This window comes from Puntigrus tetrazona, chromosome 19 (assembly GCF_018831695.1).
Source record: "Puntigrus tetrazona isolate hp1 chromosome 19, ASM1883169v1, whole genome shotgun sequence".
NCBI classification, from domain to species: Eukaryota; Metazoa; Chordata; class Actinopteri; order Cypriniformes; family Cyprinidae; genus Puntigrus; species Puntigrus tetrazona.
In genome coordinates, this window is record NC_056717.1 from 12,512,252 (window position 1) to 12,533,659 (window position 21,408).

General features: G+C 36.5%; 1 protein-coding gene across 8 annotated transcripts in view; it reads left to right on the forward strand.

Annotated features, from left to right (window-relative positions):
* The window catches only part of ppp1r9a (protein phosphatase 1, regulatory subunit 9A), a 44,402-nt gene that overhangs the window by 7,814 nt on the left and 15,180 nt on the right, over window positions 1-21,408 (forward strand). For all 8 annotated transcript variants that reach the window (XM_043218299.1, XM_043218298.1, XM_043218303.1 and 5 more), the window contains exons 2-6: window positions 861-2,248; window positions 13,210-13,342; window positions 13,668-13,788; window positions 16,879-16,983; window positions 19,456-19,591. In XM_043218299.1, coding sequence (XP_043074234.1) covers window positions 950-2,248; window positions 13,210-13,342; window positions 13,668-13,788; window positions 16,879-16,983; window positions 19,456-19,591 — 1,794 coding nt within the window. In that variant the 5' untranslated portion in view covers window positions 861-949. The remainder of the gene's footprint in view (window positions 1-860; window positions 2,249-13,209; window positions 13,343-13,667; window positions 13,789-16,878; window positions 16,984-19,455; window positions 19,592-21,408) is intronic.

Here is a 21,408-nt window from a genome sequence, read left to right on the forward strand (position 1 = left end):
AAAGAGCTGCTGATCAAACTGAGCTTTCATCCAGATATTCCCAATCTGGATGCTACTTGAATATCTCACTATAGTATCTCTAACCCGTTCTTATGCCGTATCTTATCTTAAAGTCAGCCAATTTCTCTGACACACTCGTTTTTTTTTTGGCTAGGCATCTATCTGGACTCTTGAGCCTTCTGTCTCACAGGTCATTCTATCAACTTCATATTTCTTTGCCAAGGCTGCAGCTTGTTGTGAGACTTATTTTTAGACTATATACTCTTTAAATTGTTTTTTCACAATAAAATGTAAGAGGGTAAAGTTCCTGAAATAAAAGGATGTGTTCTGAAGCACAGTGAATTCAGCTTTTTATAAGAAGTTCTGTACTGTACGTTCTTATCTCAGTGAGCGTATTAGAAACTGTAGGGGCCAATGGAGTAGTTCCTAATAACCAGGCTGGACAAAAAAAAGTTCAAAGGCAGATCATTAGATATTTTATTGGCTGAAGGAACTTCTATATATGTAGTTTTGCACATATTCTGAAAGGATGGTGTGACACTGAAGAATGGAGAAATGAATGCTAAAAATTCCACTTTGATCATCACAGAAATAAAATATATTCATTATTAAAATAGTCAGCATTTTTAAGTGTAATAATATTTAACAGTATTATTGCCTTTTACAGTATTTTTGATCAAATAAATGCGTACTTGGTAAACTTGAGACTACTTTTTAAAAAGCTTATTGTCTGTTAATTTAATTTACTCTATAGAGTCAAGTATCCACTCTTTACAGTGTCAAACTGTGTTCTGTGCACAAATAATTGCATAACTTGTAAACAAACAAGCTGCTTATAACGTTTTTGTAAATGTTTCCAGGAATCACCAACAAAATGTGATTGCGCCCAACAAACAACTTGAAGGAATGTTACTGTATATTTGAGAAGACCTCCATTGTCGAGGCTAAGATGTTGAAGACAGAGGCCTCGGCAGAGAGGAATACCCTGAGGAGTGCTTCTCCGCACCGGAATGCCTACAGGGCGGAGTTCCAGGCTCTGAAGAAGGCGTTTGACCAACCGAGACAAGATGGAGATCCCAAACCCAAGGACCAGGAAGGGGTCAGGCAGCCTCGAGGGCGGCAATACGGGGCCCATGTCAGTCGCATCAAGAACATGTTCATGCAAATGGGGACTGAGAACACTGGGTCCAACAGACGATCAAGGGAAGAGACCTCCCCACAGAAACTCAATAAGCCAACAAACTTCATCAACAGGACGGATGGGTCAGTGGTCAAGTTCCAGCACGGGACTGGAGAGCGGACTGCCGGTGGCCCACATAACTCAAAATTCTCAGAAACAAGGAAACTCTTTGAGCAGAGCTCCAGAGATGCTTCACAGTCGCCCGTGTACTCTTACGGCCGGGAAAAGAGGGGTTCTCACGAGCATTTGGATGACTGGCGGGGGGCACGTTCGAACCGAGGCAGTACAGACTCTTTGGATAGTCTTTGCTCCAGAACAGAGGCCTCATCTCCCACTGTGAGTCAGCTCAGTGCTGTGTTCGAAAATATAGACCAACAGGGCTCCGGTGCTACTTTCAGAAGAGGCCACGGAGGTGGAAGAGGGCTGTACTCGCCTGATGGCGTACAGAAACATGGGGAAGCCAGCGAGGACGATACCAGTGCACGGCAGTCTCCGTCACGTGGTTTTTACAGGACACGAGTGGGTAGCAAGCACAATCTACCGGCTTCTTCATCTTCAGAAGATCTTCTCAGTCCTAGTCCTTTGACGGAGGCCATGGACCAGGAGAAACCTGATGAGAAGAAGACCCAGGAAACCCCAGAGCTGGTTGATGGATCCACTGAACCCAAACCAAAAGATGAGGTAAACTCAACCGAGGCCGTAGGTGGTTCTTCAGCAGAGACTCAAGTCAATGACGCTGCAGGAAATTCACATGAGTCTACAGCTACCAAGGTCCACGAGGACACAGACGGTCATGTGAAAGAGGAGTCTAGCCGGATTACAGTGGATCAAATTGAAGAACCCAATGAGGAATACTGTGGCAACGAGAGAGTTATTTTCAATGCTGACGGAGATGCTTGCTACCAGGGCTGGGGGGAGAGCTGCACCGACCCTGAGGATGACCTATATGATGATGATCTTTCCTATGACCCAGGATCAGATATTACTGAGATTCCCGGTCTTCCAGAGGAGGAAAAGGATGATATTCCACAAAAAAGGAAAATTCGATTCAGCTCTGCTCCCATAAAAGTAAGTTTACTGCTGGTCTTTAACCATAAATGATGTGACATTTAAAGTTGGCATGAAATGGAAATTTACCTATATTCTGAATCTTATTAATCTTATTGTGAAGAATTCATTCACGCATTTGTTTCATTTTTAAATGTTTAAATTAAAATGTCAAAAAATTAATCTTACAGTAAAGCAACTGACTTCATTCTGATGTATCTCAGACTTCCCCAGTTATTTTGTCCGTTTAAACTCCTCAAATCAACAACTGATGGCTAGAATCAGTTCCACACTACATTTTTTTTGTTTTCCAATAGTCCATTTAATTCTGATGCATGTCACAAAAAAAAGAAGAAAACCTCAATTTCCACTTTAAATATCATTTAAATGTTATTATCTTTTTTCATTTAATTTTGTTTTGCAATTTTAATTTACATTTTAGACATTTTATGATGTGCTTGTCATTTTTATTTATTTTATTAGATTTTTATTCAATATTTTCATTTATTAGTTCTAGTGATTCTTGTACTTCTGTTTAAACTACGTTCAGTAAACTAATTTCAGTTTGTTTCCAAGGCAACATTTTTCTTCAAGGTTTTAAGTTTTTCATCTCGAATTGAAATTTTCTTTTGGTTTCATTTAAGCTTTATTTTAATTAAAATATTCTTTGCGTGTATATACAAACATTATGTATATATCTTTTCTTATACTTATACTGCATTTCATACATGCACTTTAGTTGTTCTTACATCAAAACCTTTTTTTTAAATGTTAATGATACATTACGACCATGATACATTTTCATTCCTTTACCTTGAAATAATAAATAATAATTAAAGTAGCATAAACAAAATAATGTAATGCATTACAAAACAAAGATAAATACAAATTTTGAAACAAATTTCTCCTTTTCTTTCTCATGGACGCTCTTTATTTTTTTTTAAACAGACTTGTTTAGAGATCACCTGCATCTTGTTATTGAGTTCCTGTTGTTCATCATGTCTCACAACAAGTCATAATTCAATCTATAGAGGCCACTAATGCCTTTTTTATTGATTTTCTCCAAATCTAGTGAGAGCAATTCTCTGTTTTGCCCACATACTGTATGTTAGTGCTATTTAGATAATGAGCAGACAGAACCATAAACTGACATCCAGAGGCCCACTCATGCCTGCAGGGAAATGAACACATATAGCTTCTGTCCTCAAATGCCTCGCTGGCTCTCCTTGCTGTAACTTTTCACACCACCACTGTCCGTCCCCACGCTTGTCGATCCCCACTCCTCTAGCGTAGACTATGATCAAGTCACGCTGTCACGAGAACACAGATAACCGCTGTGTTTGCAAATTTTTCCAAGGTGAAGCATGAAGGTAATTACTGTCTGTCTATCGATGTCTTGTGTTTGGAAGGAGGCTACAGAATCACTTTGTTTGAGAGGGGATTTTTACCATGTTAACTTCTCAGAAATGCATTTTACAGCCGATTAGAGCTCAGATCAATTCTATTAGTCAGAATTTAAATCAATTATCTTTGATTTAGCCATATAATAGCACAGCTACGGACTAGGAGTGTTGTCATTGATTAGTTGCGATATCATGAAAATCAACCGCTGAATGTTTGAGCTGCTGGAAATGTGCTTAGATCTCTGGCTATTAACTCTGATCGGAAGCTGGATGGAGAAGTGGAAAACGCTTGAAAACAAACATTCCCCTGGTTGGATCAGTCCCATTAATACTCTTAAGCAGTGCTGGACCGGTTCCCCTCCTTCTCTCAATGGGTAAACGTGATGTTTGCTTGCTAATCTCCCTCACATTGAGCGGTCGTGTGCTGGTATTACCAGAGTTAAAAGGTCCTTTACGCCAAGTTTGTACACCTTTTTTTGCTCTTGAAGTATTGTATTCTTAGAGTTCCGTAATCAGATCACATCCCAATGCTACTCTCCGTTCGAAATCTTGGATCCGGCTGCTAATTATAAACGTGAAATATAGGTCTTCACAGCTGCCGAATGACAAATGTGTGACCGTGCATCTGAACATACGGTTTAAAACTGGTATTTAGATCAATCTGGTAAAACAGAAGTGTGCTTTAAGCTGTGTTCTTTCATTAATGGTCCAGAACTAAATATTATTAAATTAAGCATATAGTACTGTAATGCATGGAGCAGCCAGAAAATGCCAGGCTTTTGTGAAATGGCATTGTGCCGGTTGGGTTAACTGTCAACTCGACTGAACTGCCCTGGTCGTTAGCTTGACAAAGAAAGACTTTTTCATGAGTCAGGGTATTCTGAACCCAGGCCACATGGTTTTTCTGCAGACACGGAGGAAATAACAGTCTGTGGTCTGTGTTCAGACTTGAGAAAGGGACTGATTTGTGGTAAAACATTGTCCATTCACCAGACTAGACTAGCTTGTCATTGAATGGAAGTGTCAGTCATTAATCACGCCAAACATTTTCTCTCTTGCTCATAATATTTCTTAGTCGCTCATTAAGTGGATCGTTTCCATATTAAAGCGTTTCAAAGCGTAATTAATGTAGAGTTGCTGTAAGAGGCTCTTGTGTGAGCAGCTCTAGTGGCTGTGTGAAATAACAGCACTCTCAAACACACTTGCCTCCATTTACTGTGACGATTACAGGTTCATCAGTTTCAAAATGATCACACCATAATACCCCGATTCATATTTTTTCAATTTCATGCAATAAATAAGGCTTGTGCCATTCATCCTTTTTTTAAATAATGACTTTTAAAAGCATGGTCAGTCATCCTAGCGATTTGCTTCATGAATGTCATTAATTATGGGCAGTTGCCTAACATCCTCACATCCTATTTACCTTATTCATTTTCATATTTTTGACAGAAATTAGGCTTTTTACAGGATAGAAGCACAGCGCGTCTGAAATATGTTTCTGTGTTTATCCCTAGTTCGAAACCAGAGATTAAAACCCCAGTTTTGTGTCCTTCAAAGATTGCATTCCAGTCTATCCCTCACAGCCTGGTTTTTAACTGTGCTAAATGCAGCATGGTGTCTAACTTGAATTAGGTATCTTGGTGGGTGGGTGCAGTTCGTGGTAATGAAAAGATAGCTGTATTGTAGGTTTTGTAACAGCTGATTAAAGGAATATTTTACTGAAAAATGAAATGTTTTCACCCTTATGTTGTTCTAAACCCGTATGACCTTTTCCCCCGTGAAACTAATATGATAACTTCCTTGTAATTACAAAAAATGGGGATTTAAAACTTTCAAGCTTCAAGAAGGATGTGAAAGCACCATTTTAAAAATAGCATAAAAGTAGTATATTGTGGGCTTTTCCAAAGTCATGAGATAGCTTTGGGTGTGAAATTTGAGAATTGGATTTGAAATTTGCCCTTTTGTGTCCCAAAGAACGTTTTACAGGTTTGAGATAACATTAGGCGTAGTCAATGATGGCAGAATTTCCATTTTTGGGGTGAACTATGTCTTTTAAGATTTTTATTTATATAATGAAAAAAAGAATACTGTGATGGGTTATCACGTAATGTCCAATATAACAGTTAGGATCTTGAAGCGCACAAATCACTGACCTAGCTGACTTTAATGGATTTGTTCCACGGGGGTTGTTTTGTAACCACTGGAGGCAGTGGAGGGCACTTGAAGCCAGTTTCATTGACCTGACTCAATGTCCACATCCTGTTAGTCTAGCTCTGATAATGAGGACATGGCATCCAGTAGCCAAGTCTTCTGCTCGTCCTTTTTTGTAGACAGTTGCACAAATCAGTTTTACTACTTCTGCAGCTTTTTTGTGATATGAAAGCATGTGCCTTACCCCAACAAAAAACATGTCATGAGAAAGTCACCAATGACTAACGTAAGTGCAACATTCAGCAGCTGTAGATTGTGAACATTATATTTTTATGTGGTTTTATACATATTTTCTAATATTAGTTTCTATTTGAGAGTAAAGTAACCAGATCCCATCGGCCGAAGCATCAAACACGTGCCTTTCTGTTTTACAGTCAGTAAGTGTTTGTTTAGCTGGGCCCTTTGTTTTATCCATCCTGTCATCATCCACCTACATAAACTGCATTTAGAGGCTGAATGAAATATGACATTAGCTTTGCTAATCTCAGCCTGTTGTTATGGCATATTTATTCCTTCTTGATTCACTAATGGATTTGAAAGACTGGGCAGCAGATGAATGACTGCTGAAATGATTCAGTGATTATACACTCTATTCTGTGCTTAGATGCACATACTGTATATAGACCAGACCTCACAGCTCTCTCTAAATCAATCCAGCCTTTTACTAGATCTGCTTAGTCCTGTAATTGAGTTAAAAGGGTGGATGGCCATAGTCTAGTTATTAGCCATATTTTAGGGTTGTATTAAATATATATAAACATACTCTCAGGAACATAGATAAGAAAAATCTTTTAGGTGAGTGAGCTCAGCAGAGGATATATTATTCATTTTATTTTAAAGGATCTCCAGCTGATGAAGGTATTTTTAAAGTAATGGCCCTGACTGGAGTAGATTAAAGGGCGGTTTCAACCATATACCATGGATAAAGATGTCTCAGTTGGTAGTTTCGTGATGACTTTAATGGTTGCCAATCATCCAACAAGCACAGTTTTCCAATTAGCTGATTTTCTATTTAAATAGTGTTGGATTACAAATTTATTAAAGGTTAAATACTTTTTCCAATATGATAGTATAGACAGAAAAAGTTATGTGCATTTTGAGGTAAAGATGATGACATTCTAAGAAGATCAGATTATGATACAGTTATGTAGTTTGTTGAATTATTACGCAGAACAAATTTGCTGTCATGAGAAATCAATGTGCAGTTTGCGCACTTTAGGTTCAGGAAAAAATAGGCAATCAAGCAATTGTCTTGTTCTCTTGACAGCGATTTTGAAGCTGTATTCATTGACAAAGATCGATCCCACAATGCATTATGAATGCTGTGGTATTTTTTGTTTGGTTGTTTCTCTGACATCTGACCCCTGCTGGAGATGAATTTTTAACGACTGTGGAAACAGAAGACAGGCCTGTGGTTCTGAAGCTGTCCTGTTCCAGCTGTCCGTGTCAGGCGCTCATTCTCCACAGCTCTCCCTCTGTCCGCCGTCACAGGCCATCACAGGCCATCACTGAGTCTACCAGAGAGTGTAGTTCCTGCTTTTTTCCGTGCTGGAAACAAGGAGGTGTTGAATGCTGACACAGTGTCCTGTATTGTTGTGAAACAGTAAGGACAAACACCCAGATGTGTGGAGTGCCTTTTTCCCCTCATTGGAGTCTATAGTAATAATAATAATAATAATTTATATATTTATTTATTTCTGTGAAGTAAGGGTGAATACATTTTTTTAAGGATTATTAAATGCATAAACATGTGTGTTTAGTTTAGGCTAATTGCTGGAACTAGCTTGCACGAACATGTTGCCTGTAAATGTAACACTCTCACCCACTCATGTGGTCAGTTGATGAATTATGTATTCATCAGACCATGTTACTGATCATGTGAGAAGACTCAGCCAACACATGAGAATGAAGCATAAAGTAAGCAATTGTTTGTGTCTTGTTTATCCCCTTATGCTAGTAGCTCCACCTCACTGTGTGTTATGTGTTGGTGGGTGGCGAGGCCCCCAGAGGTATTTTCACAAACACAGGATTAAAAAGAGGGTGAAATAACATTCCAGGCCAGATAAACTGAAAAGTCAAGAGGATGAACATAACCATGTGTTTTGAAGGAGCTGTGGTCTTGACACAGAGCAAAAGGCTAATTATGTTGGAGAGTTTCATATCACCTGACTCATCAGTTCACGACTTTTTTTATAGTGTTTTTTTAATAGTTAAAAGAAAAAAAATGGCCTTTAGAGAAATGCTGATACTCACAGAATGCTTTCTCTGAAAAAGCTTTTACTACACAGATGAAAGGCTTTTAAAACTTTCAGCATTAGCAAACATTCAAATACTTATCATCAAACTTGTGTTTTGTCTACTACAGGCAGTTTATGTTTGTTTTTATCCAGTAAAGTCTTCAATATTGCAACATTCTATTGATTAAGATTGTATTGTTTTACTCTTTTGACGAACCCAGATTTCCACGAAAAAAAAAATTATCCTCTTACTCACTTACTATTGAGACTAAATTAATTTGATCAAAAATGACAGTAAAATTTAAATAACACTTTTCTATATGACTAGATTTTAAAATGCAATTATTTACTTAATGATAAAGTTGAGTTACCAGCAGCCTTAATAATCAAGAAAAATGTATTATTATTATTATTATTATTATTTTACCAATGTGGAAAACAGTGCAGCTTAATGTTTCTTGTAGTAACCATGATACAGTGTTTTTCCCCTTCATGTTTGTTCAATTGAATGCATGCTTTTTGAATAAAAGTATAATTTATTTATTAAATTGTTTATTTATTTAATAAGAAATATTTAGCAAATCTTTTTAACAAAAATGTGAATGTTAGCACCCCGCTTTTGAAATGCTTTGACCACAGAAAGCATTTTGCTTTTTCAATTTCTGCAAAACAATTAATCGTGACTGCATTAAAAATAAAAGTGTATATATAAATACACACACACACACACATATATATATATATATGTATGTATGTATGTATGTATGTATATATGTATGTGTGTGTGTGTGTGTGTGTGTGTGTGTGTGTGTGTGTATATTATATTCATATTCAATATTATTTTTGAATATGATTGATTGTGATGAATCATTTTGCAGTCCTATTTAGGAAATATGACAGAATTCTCTTGTGATTTCTCGTTAGTAGATAAATTGAACTATTGAGAGTGTGAAAAGTGAATTTTTCAGAGGCCCACAAGTGCCTGTAGCATCACCATCACCATCAAATGATAATTAATTTGACTTTGCCAAACACCACATTTTGGAGCAGCTTCCTGTTTTCAAAGAACAGTACAGGGATGTATTTCAACACATTTGTCCGTTGCATGGTTAATGCACTCAGCGTCAGCCTCAGTGTCCCTTTGGGAGAGCACTGTGTATGAATGTGTGTGTGTGTGTGTGTGGTGGTGACACTGGGAGCGCTGGCACCGCTGCTTGACTGTAGGGCCATTTAATGCGATCAGTTGTAGTCAGCCAGACTCTATAGGCCACTCAGCACCGTTGCCAGCCTGCGATACAAATGGCGACAAACATTTTCAGTCAATTGTTCTTCTACATCCCTAGCTCCCTGTTTCCCCACGGCCTGCCCCTCAGTTAATCCTCGGACTGTTCCCCACAAGGATTGCAGTCACCCACGATGCAGCTGGAGGCGTGCTGGTGTAATATGTTGCATTAGAGGCATACCGATGAGCCATGGCTGCTCTGCTAGAAGTGCAGTGACACAAAGAGGGATGAGAGAAGAGAGGGATAATGAAGTAATGAGCAAAGAGGGACGAGGAAGAGAGTGGGAGGAGAGGGATGGATGATGGGCCTGGCTCAGTTTCTCTCACCCCTGCAGTTCTGTAAAAATTTGCAGAGAAAAATGAGAAGCTCACAGAGCCTTTGGTGGGATCTCACAACATGCAATAAAAATTTAAAGTGCTCTCCGAACAGCAAAACGCTTATACAAGCTTACATTTCTTGGCTATTATGCAAGGTAGCAGTTGGAGCCAAAGACCTTGCAGGCTGCTGGGTTTTAAATATAAGACTGCAGTATGCCAGAGTGTATGAGCAATAGATGTTTAGAGCTGGTCTACTGTATGATGGGAAGACAATAGAGATGCACTGCGTTTGTTTGAAGGCAACAGGTGTATTGATCTAAATGGTAAAATGACAGGATATGGATAGAGGTGAGGCTGATGATAGAGAGGTGAGATGAGTGGGATGAATCAGTGTTACTAGATGGGTGAAGATGCACAAAGATGCTCATAAAAAGTAGCGCTGCTAGTTGGAGCAGAGACAAGAAAAGATTTAGCAAGCACCTGAATACCTAGGTGTACCGAAGATTGTTGGCATTTCCTTTTCTGGGGAAGATTTTTATTATTATTATTATTATTATTTAGGGATGCACCGAAATGAAAATTCTTGACCGAAGCTGAACAAAATGAAACACTGCACCGAAGGCCGAATACCATTTTCCCCATATATTTTGCCAATTTTTTTGTCACAATTGCATAAATCAAATGGCTAAATGTAGTTTTTACTGATTTGTTGTCCCAATCAGACTAGGCGAATTTGTCTAGCTTTAAAAAAAAGGAGAAAAACAACTATTACAACCGTTACAAAACAACTATTTAATAATAATTACTTAACACTAAACATTTCTTAAATATACTTATAACTGTATCAACAAAGCAATATTTAACTTAATAAGTTAGGGAAAAAAAAGTGTTTGGCCATTTTTGGCATGTTTATTTTTTTTACTATACAAATAAATGAAGTCTGTTGGAATAAGCTATCCGTGCATGTATTTGTTAGTAACTAATCATTCGCCATTTTGTGAATTCAGTCATCACAGAGTAACAAACAACAGCTGCCCTTCCTCTTCCCATGACATAAGATGCGGTGCTAACCAGTCTCCCGCTGTCGGTGCTTGTAATGATTGTAGCGTGACACTTTTAAATGCTTTCACACTACAGACATGTTTGATGCATTAACGCATGCCTATATTTTGATCACATCACGTCGTTGTTTGGTCTTATCAGGACAGATAATTGATAATTGATAATTGAAACCACAGATACTGTATTTCACCATTATTAAAAAAAAAAAAAAAATTAAGTCACTCTTACTAAAAATCTGGAATGGTACGTTTCTATATTAAATTAGCCCACACATATTTGATTTGGGTGCTTGCTGACAAACCTTTTTGTGTCTTCATATTATCATATGTACGACAATTCAAATGTTAAATCAAACCATGTAATTATATTAAATCGACACATAAAGTGTCATAGACAGCTACTGTATAGACGACTATAATGAATACAAAAGATAGGAATTATTATATTCTCACATGGCATGTCAGACGTGACAGTAGCCCTCAGCGCACTGCCCACATTTTGTCTGTTACGGTACGGAGAGCCCTCATGGTTGTCATGCCTGGCAGATTCACAAAAGACAGTCAGCTGCTGAGCCTTTTTTAGCCAGCTGTGGAGTATGGACTGTCAACACAGTGATAGTTGGTTGAGCTCGGGAGAAAACAGGAGAATAGGGTGCGAGGGAAGCTCTGGAACAGATCCACCGAATGTAAAAATGTCTGTTTCTAAAAATGTCTTCACTTTCAGGTCGAGGGAATGTTTCTGGATATGCCCTCCTGGCATCTTTGTATGGGAGCTTCAGGGAAGCTTCAAGGTTAAACGTGTTAGCTGTCCTGCTATTTCTGCAAATGTTCTTTTCAACAAATCCATTGAATTACCGTAGACGAAGGGCCCGTTACACTTCTGCTGATCATTCGGTCAGCGATGTGACTGCTCAATAATGCATAGCTGTTGATCACTTTACATTATTGATGCTGTAAAGTGCACCAGAGATTATGCTTGCTTTTGTCCCAGCGACTGGATACACTATACGCTCTGGTTTTTGCGGTGCTTCCTACCACATACGATTTGGATTTGTTGGTTTAGGCTTGTTATTAATTAGCACGAAACATCAGATTTGAGTCTAATTGGTTTTCTTCACAGATGAGATAGCTTTGATTTTGCTATGATCAGACATGGTTTAATTGAAGCTGATGATTGTTATGGTGGCAGCTGGACACACTGACAGCTGCCTGCTGGTGAATGCAGCATGTTAATTTGCTCGGTGGTAGAGCAGTGTGGGTTTGATTTTTATTTATTTATTTATTTTTTTTCAATATTTTGTAAAATATTTTTGTTGTTATTTTAGAACGTGGTTTATCAAGTATTTTATTTCTAAATATTTTGTGCACATATTTCTGTTCAGTTGTTCGGGATCAGTAAAATAATTTAATTGATTTTAAATGATAATATGGCAGAAATGGTTCTTACGTTTTTAAGACTATGAAAAGAGAGACGAGTTGCAGTTAATGTCACAATTAAGCAGAGACACGTGTTCTGTTATAGTTTCAAATTAATGATGTTCTTTAGATATAAAATAATAACAAGCAGTTTTCAGCATTTGTAATAATCAGAATGATTTATTAGAATAATTAGAATGATTTCTGAGTGATCATGTGACTGGAGTAATGATTACAATTTTAACAATATATATATCTATATATGTGATTAAATAATTGCAACCTTGGTGTGCATGAGAAACGTTTTTTTTATAGTATATATTTTTAAATGTATAAACTGTTCTCGAACGTCTTAAAATGTTATTATTTTTGTGTTACCCCTGATACTTGCCTTAGGAAGTTTGTTCTTTTAAAATGAAATACTGTAAAATCTGGGTCAGGGAAACTGATTCTGTGTCAACATGAAACTTATCCAGTAAACCCTTTTTTATAAGGAAACAGATTAGGGAGAGGCTGGCAAGTGTAGCATTGGCATGGGGCCGATGTTTGTCCGAGAACCTGCTTAGGGGACACAGTGGTGCGTGACTGTCCTTTCACACCACGATGCACAGGACCATCACTTACACTGAGGAGATGGCAAATGACAGTTAGTGTTTCAGACGATAAGCACCGCTCTGAAGATGCTCGGATGCAACCAGAGGCATTGCCTCACTATATATATATATATATATATATATATATATATATATATATATATATATATATATATATATAGATAGATAGATAGATAGATATATATATATATATATAGATAGAGAGAGAGAGAGAGAGAGAGAGAGAGAGAGAGAGAGAATGTGATTAATAGATTCATATATGTTTCAGCTTCCAAAGGACTAATATTTTTTTTGTGTGTTTTTGAAGAAACATGCGTTTTAGCACTGTGTGGTTCGCCCCATCTATTGTAAAATGTGAAAAAGTGCTTTACACAGCTCTTTTTGTCATGTGACCTCACTATTGTGACACTGGCATTGTGACTACTTTTGGCTACCAGGTGTTCAAAACCTACTCCAATGAAGATTACGACCGGAGGAATGAAGAGGTGGACCCAGTGGCATCCTCAGCTGAGTATGAGCTGGAGAAACGGGTGGAGAAGCTGGAACTTCTCCCTGTGGAACTGGAAAAAGGTGAATGGCAGGATGACACCAAATAGATGTCTAGTTGTCACACTTTTGACTTTTACTCTGGACCTTATAGTTATTGAGATACAGTATAGCCTTTGTGACAACTAGGGCCTGTCCTCCCTATAAGCATTTAAAAAAAAAAAAAAAGATATACTTTTCAGGGAAACGTTCTGCATATTTTTTTAACACTGTGAGTAAATCAATGCTAAGCCTTGAATATTGATCAGTTATGCATCTATCCATCAAACATCCAATGATTTATTGAATTATCATTATTTCCACTTGCTCAGCACTAATATTTTTCCTTTCATTGATTTGTGTATGTCAGATGAGGACGGCCTGGGAATCAGTATTATAGGAATGGGGGTAGGCGCTGACGCAGGGCTGGAGAAGCTGGGCATCTTCGTCAAGACTGTCATAGAGGGTGGAGCAGCAGAGAGAGATGGAAGGTGAACTAAACTGCACATACTACTTTTGTGAGACACATATACAGGGGTTGGACGATAAAACTGAAACACTGGCCAATGTAGTGTTAGAGGTTTCATGGCCAATCTTCATTGATTACACATTGCAACCAGTAAGAGCTGAGTGTGAAGGTTGAATTAACAGTGTAATACCAGTTTTGCTTAAAATATTGCAATGCACACAACATTATGAGCTACATATCAGAGTTCAAAGGAGGACAAATTGTTGATGCACGTCTTACTGGCTCATCTGTGACCCAGAAAGCGAGTCTTTGTGATGTATCTAGAGCCACGGTATCCAGGGTAATGTCAGCACACCTCCAAGAAGGATGAACCACATCCGACAGGAGTAACTGTGGACGCAAGAGAAGCTGTCTGAAAGGGATGTCCAGGTGCTAACCCGGATTGCATTCAAAAAACAAAGTCACAGCTGCCCAACTCACTGAAGAATTAAATGTGCACCTCAACTGTACGTCTGGAGCTTCACAGAGTCAATATACATTGTCGGGCTGCTATAGCCAAACTTTTGGTCTCAATGTCCCTGTGGCCACTATGCAGGACTTTTTTCTGTTATTCCCAAGACCAATTTATGCTGTATTGGCCGCAAAAAGGAGGCCCTACACCATACTGATGAATTATTGTGCTCTAAAACCAGGCGTTTCAGTTTCATTGTCCAACCCCTGTATATTGGTAACTTTCTGGATATTGAAATGAGTATTTTCCTTGTAGAAAAACAACCTTTTTGGTCAAACAGTTGTAGAAAAACACTGATAAAACACAGATTCTAGTCTCTACATTTTTCAGCTTCACCTAGAGTTTGTCAATCCCTTAGAGTGCCTCATGAGATTTGCCCATTGCCTAAAATTCACTGATTGTAGATCAGGATTTTGAAGAAAGTGTGGGGGCGAGAAGGAAAGCAGCCCATTTCACATCTGGCCGAACTTTGTAGCAACTTTAGTAGACTGTTTTTGCTTACTTAAAATGAGGGCACTAGTGAAATAGTGGTAGTAAATTTGATTAAATTAGAAAGTTAATAACATTTTTTTAAATAAATACATTAAAAATGGACATTTCCATTTTTAAAATTACTATTATATTAGCAGCGTAACATTTTGAGTTATTCAACATCTTGGTTTATCTTCCTTTAGTTTTAATGGCGACAGATTTGACAAGAGTCTTTTCCAGTCTTTTTGTTTTCCAGGATGATTTAAAATGAGCATCTTAAGACTAAGCAAGTGAAAAACATCTGTACAAGGAATCATATGACCAGTGTCACAAATTTCCCTTAGTGTTAATTAATGACCTGGAAACAGAGTTTGAAGTACTGTACTTGTTGTTCATTTTACAATTATAATGTTTCTTAAAGTCCTAAATCTTGCTGTTTATTTCCAAGTTGAAGATTTTGAATGTCAGTCTTTTAATGCGATCTCATCTTTTCACCGAGAGGCATCAAACCCTGCCTGAGACATTTTTACTTGTTTCAAGATTACCAAGCAACTGCAAGCTTTGCAGTGAGGTTTCAAAAGGACTATTCAAAAGCCAGAATGTAATTTCGTCCACCATTAACTCACTCTGTTTCTGAACGAAGTGTAACAATGTAGGATTCATCGGTGACATTGAAATCTTCACTTGTTGGATCCCTGATTTTCTGCTTTAGTGTTATAGTTGTTAGTATATAGGCGACATTGAAAAATGCATGTGAAGGTCAAGCTGTGCTTATGCCACGCTCTTTAGGTACACATTAGGATTCAGTCTTGCGAGCATCCCTCCGTCTGCTTTGCTTGCATAACAGACAGGATTTGCCAGGGGCTCGATATCCAGACTTGGAATCAAGGGTCAAGGCAATTTGGTCAAACTTACAAAGCTCATTACAGATATCACACAGTTGGAGCTCTTCATGCAAACACTGTAGCATTCTGAAAATATATTATCACATGTTGTTAAGGAGCTTACTCGTCCTTGTAATCCTATATGATTGTAATTCCTTCTGTCTTGTGAGCATTGTTACTCTTTAGCCGCTGAAATGAAAGAATGTGACCACCCAAGACCAACTGAAAACATAAAAATATTGTTCTCAACCTTTTTTTGGCCTTTTAAGTCCTAAATAAGTTAAAGATTTTAATGACTATTTATATGATCAAAAAATCATATTGATATTTATTCATGTAGTAAAAAGGATGTAATTATAGAAAACCTTTTGTAGAAATTAGTAATTAAATTAAATTTAGTGTTGTCAAACGATTAATCACATCCAAAATGTTTTTGTTAAATAATATATGTGTATATACTGTGTATATTTTTTTATATATAATACATGTGTATATATAATACATGTATACCTGTATGTATATACGTTTATATATAATGTATGTATTATATATAATACATAATAAAAACAAAAACAAAGCATTGAGTTAATCACAATAACAACAAAAACTTTATGAATGTATTTTATTTCTATATGTACTTTGTTCATTCACATGGTAGTATGAAGTATCTGTAGTAAATGATTTTTAATTAAATATTTTTTTAATTCAATTATTAACAATTATTAACTTTTTTTTAGAAGAATAAGTAAAATATTTATAGAAAATAAATTTGTAGTATTATTACATATTATGAATTAATTTAAAAAGGTGGAAAAAAAGTCAAATCTATAGTAATTATGCAGAAATAAATCTTTACACATGTTTACTATGTCTTTATAATCTTTCATTTGTGTCTATACTTCTATCTTAGTGTCTTTACAAAGTCTTAGCTCAATTTCTCTAGAGTTCTGTGTCAAACTCTAGGGGTTCTCAAACTGCAGGAAACCCTGTCCCAGGATGTACCGTGTCCTTCATACATCAGCATATTTGATGCGCTGAAAAAATTAATCATAGCAGACTGTGATGAGAAGGCCTCAGGCAAAACATAATTAAACTTTCATTAAAAAAGTCATCTCAGAATGACAGAGAAATCGTTGTTTAGTATTCGTATGGACAGTATTATAGAAACCAGTTTTAGAGTTTGCACAATGTCCCGATACTGTCATTGTAACAAGCATTACAACATATCCACCTTCATTTTCCACAGAATTAAAGTGAATGATCAAATCGTGGAGGTTGACGGCACCAGTCTGGTGGGAGTAACCCAGAGCTTCGCTGCTTCTGTCCTGAGAAACACACAGGGTGTGGTTCGGTAAGATGCTGCATGTCTTAAACTGTTTTTGCTGGTTTATTATGTCTCATTAATCCCGGGTTTGCCTCTGAAAGCTGGCCACAAGCTTCTCACATCCCCTCATCCTCACCGTAGCTTACAAGCTGCTAGAGTGACCAGTGTTATTATTAGCATATGAAATAGCATGACATGGCATCATCTTTCCCTCCCACTCAATGTTCTTCTGAGAAAAACAGACTTCTTATTAGTGTCTCTAAACTCCCCTTAGACACGACAGCACGGCTTTGAAAACCATCTCGGCCGGCAGGAGTACTTCACACTGTGAGAAAACAAGACTCTTCATTAACAATAGAGCTGCACAGCATGATGGAGCGGATTGTTTTTAAACAGATGCTGTCAGTGGTGTATTATACTTCCTCTGTAAATATTAACACGCTAAAAAATGATTCACCTTTAACTTTCAAATATATGTTTATTTTAAAGGCTTTATGTCATTTCCTAATATAATTTCCTTAAAGGCGTAGCTCATCCAGAAATGAAAATTCTGATCCAAACCTTTATGAATTTCTGTTGGATTTTTTATGTTATATATTTTCAAATATAATATAAATAACTGATGTTTGTGTATATATATATATATATATATATATATATATATATATATATATATATATATATATATATATATATATATATATATATATATTATAGATTAGATAAAATATAGATTATTATTGATCATAAAATGTATTTTTTTATATATATATATCTATATAATAATTTTTATGATCAATAATAATCTATATTTTATGATTAATAATAATCTAAAATTATACATAATTGTATATAGTTTATATATTTATGTTGTCAGATTTTGACTGAAAAACATCTAATTGATTTAGTACTATAAAGGTCTCAGGAAACATCACTATATTTTTGTTTTTAAGCTGTCTACCTGTTCCTGGTTTTGATTTATTCCCTCCTGCTGGTTATTTCTCTCTATTCTCACCGATGAGGCAGCGTGGCCCAGATTTGGAATTTGTGCTATATTTAACCTACTGTAGGAATTAAGGCAGGTCTTAAACTCTATCTGCACCAGTGACCACCAATAAATATATGAAGATTGACACGCTATTAAGAGCGATTCATTGCTGTGATGATTCGGTGTCAAGAGTCTTTTATAGCAAGTTGGCAGGAACGCCTCCTCACTGGGTGAGGTGATGCGTATATCCTGAAACGCATCCTGTCAGTCCAGATGTATGTGAATAATACTGGTGGATTTTGCCAATAAGAAAGCTCTGTCCCGAAGCAGTTGTGATCCCTGCGTGTGGTATCGAGATGGAAGAGAGGACTGTTTCCAGGTCAGCTGCGCTGCAGAAGCAGCAGAGATGCTTGGCATCACGCGGTATTGGCCCAGTTGTTGCTTCAGATGTAGATCAAATTTGGGCCCTTATTTGTGTTTAATACAGGGTGCTCAGGACTCCATGCTAAGCGCCTCCCTTCTGGACTGATGGAAACATGGATTGTGCAGTGCAGAGGACGCGCCGAATTGTCTTTTATAATCTCCAGTTATTATTCATTTCCACTCCTTTCATGTCATGGCTTACAACTGATAAATGGCATATATTAAAATTCTATACTATTGCGTCAAACAACAAAGGGGATACATTAGTTCACCCATAAATAAAAATTACCCCATTATTTACTCACCCTCAAGCCATCCTTGGCATATATAGTGTATAATAAAAATGTCCTGGTGCTTAATCATTAGTGCTTAAATATAAGGTTGCGCCACCTGATTGGATCTTAAGAATAACGCCCAGTACATCACGGGAAGTAACTTTAATATTTTGATGTGTTTGCTTGCATAAAATATTTAACTTTGAAGTTACTGATTATTTATTTATTCAGTTATTTGCATTTATTATTACTCAGTATTATGAGACAGGTCATCCAGAGTCAGAGATTACTGATATTTAACAAATTGCAATTGTATTTGGTGCCACTAATGGTGCAGATATTGACAAACTTAACTTTTATGACAAAAATTCATTTTTAGGTTTGCACTATTTCCGCAGTCATTTTTTTCTCAAGTAGAATTGTTAACATTTTTAAACAGTTATGTTCACTTTTGTCACAGTGATTTATCACACTAAATCTCACAAGAATAACCTCCTGTCGCGGTCATTGATTTATAGGTTATATTATAAACGATACAGTCTATCAACGAAGTGAGAACAAAAACGCCAGACACTGCAAGAAAATGGCTTGAAATAGAAAAGAAGGGTTTTGTACCTTTCTCTATTTTACTGAATGACGTACAATTTCACCTTCCACATTTTTATACCCAACTCATTTATGTAAAATCTATTCTGTTCTTTGTCTCCATTTGAAAATCAATAGCCATAATCTTTTATAGCCTCTGCCAAACTGCATTTGTTCACAAAGCCCCGCTCCCTCAACTTCTCATTGGTGTTTGGTGTGTCTTTGCAGGTTTGTGATTGGCCGGGAGCGTCCGGGACAGCAAAGCGAGGTGGCTCAACTCATCAGTCAGACTCTGGAGCAGGAGAGACGTCAGAGAGAGATGATGGAGCAACAGTACGCCCAGTATGATGCTGACGATGACGAGGTGAGCACAGAAAAGGTCTCGCGTCAGAGCTTGTCTGAGCAGGTTAATCAACCGTCACAAGCCAGTTGGAGCAGGTTCAAATCTATTATCCATGATTTGTTCATGCTACAAGCCTCAGCCTGTTACAATTTGTCACATCGAAGTGCAGCTGGATCTAGCTGGACCTGAAATCCAGCTGTAACCTGTTCTGTCATATTAAAAAAATAATGGTATCACTTTAGTATAAGGACCAATTCTTACTAACTAGTTATTATGCCTACTGTTAATATGTTGGCACATATTCTGAAAAGATCATATTCTATGTCCCTAATCTTACCCAATACCCAAACTTAACAACAATCTTAATAACTATCAATAAGAAGCAAAGTTCACGAGAGTTTACTAAGGCAAAATTCGTAGTTAATGGTTTGGACCTTAAATAATTTCTTCTGACAGTGTCCTACTGTACCATGTTTTTCTAAATTTGAGTATAAAATGTAAATTTTATTAAAAAAAAAAAAAAAAAGAGAGACATTTATGTTTTATGTTTTAGATTTATATATACATATATTTATACACACACACACACACACACACACACACATATATATATATATATATATATACAAGGTTTTCAAAAAACAAAGTAGGACTAATCATTTGTAACATTAACATATGTGTTTCCTTGCTGTATATTATTAATAATTTGTATGTGTGTATATATTTTGATCATTACATTTTTCATTTTCATTTTCCTTTTCATTTTTCCTTTACATTTTCTTTACCTAATTAATAAAAAAATCAGTTAACAAAATATTAATATAATAATTATTTTAACACATTGGCCAAATATGTTGCTGTTTCATTCAGGTTTTACAAAGGAATCCATGTATAGTCAAGTTAATTTTTATTCTTCTTATTATGACCATTATTAAATGTTAATATTTTCTTCTTGGAGTAAAATTGATTTTGAATTTAACTTTTTTTTTCTTTAGTTCAACTAAGCTTACTCTAGTTCAGTTGTATTTATTTATTTATTTATTTTTCTTATATACGGATATGCTGGTTATAAGGACATCCAAGAAAGGTTGGGAATGGTTAGTGGTGATGGAACGGGCATACAGTAGCCTCTCAGCCGCATTTATACATTTATATAAATTAATTTCACAGCATTATGCAATATCAAAATAAATTTTGCTAGACCACATTTTTTCAGACATTTTTGCAACTACCATTTTAAAGTGTATATATATATATATATATATATATATATATATATATATATATATATATATATATATATAGAGAGAGAGAGAGAGAGAATTTTTGTTATTATTATCATTATTTTTATTATTATTAATTTATTTATTTTTTGCACTAAAATACTTACTACATAATAATATATAGTTGGCATGCTAATTCTCTTGTGTTACAAATTAGATTTCAGCACTGTCACAAGTATGCTAAGGTTGTTGAGACCTTTTGGTAGAAAACACCCACAGTTGCAGCTTTCTGCTTCTATTGATGTGGTTTGTTATATTACTAGTCCCTGAACAGTTACTGCTCAGTTCTCATTAGTGAATCGGGGGACGGCCTGGCTTTCCAAACAAGAGGGCCACAAGTCTGTTGTCACGTCTGTGACTCTGCTGCGATCTGTTTTCAAAGGTTTCAGAGCGATGCATTACCATAATGCATGCAGGCCCGTCACAGCAGTGGGATCCTATACGAAAGCTCTGATGACTGACTGAAGAAAGCGTTGAATTAATTGCCCGCTACGATTCAAAGATAATTACATCAGTAGACCAGGCAATTTCTACCTTGTGATTTGAAGGACACGG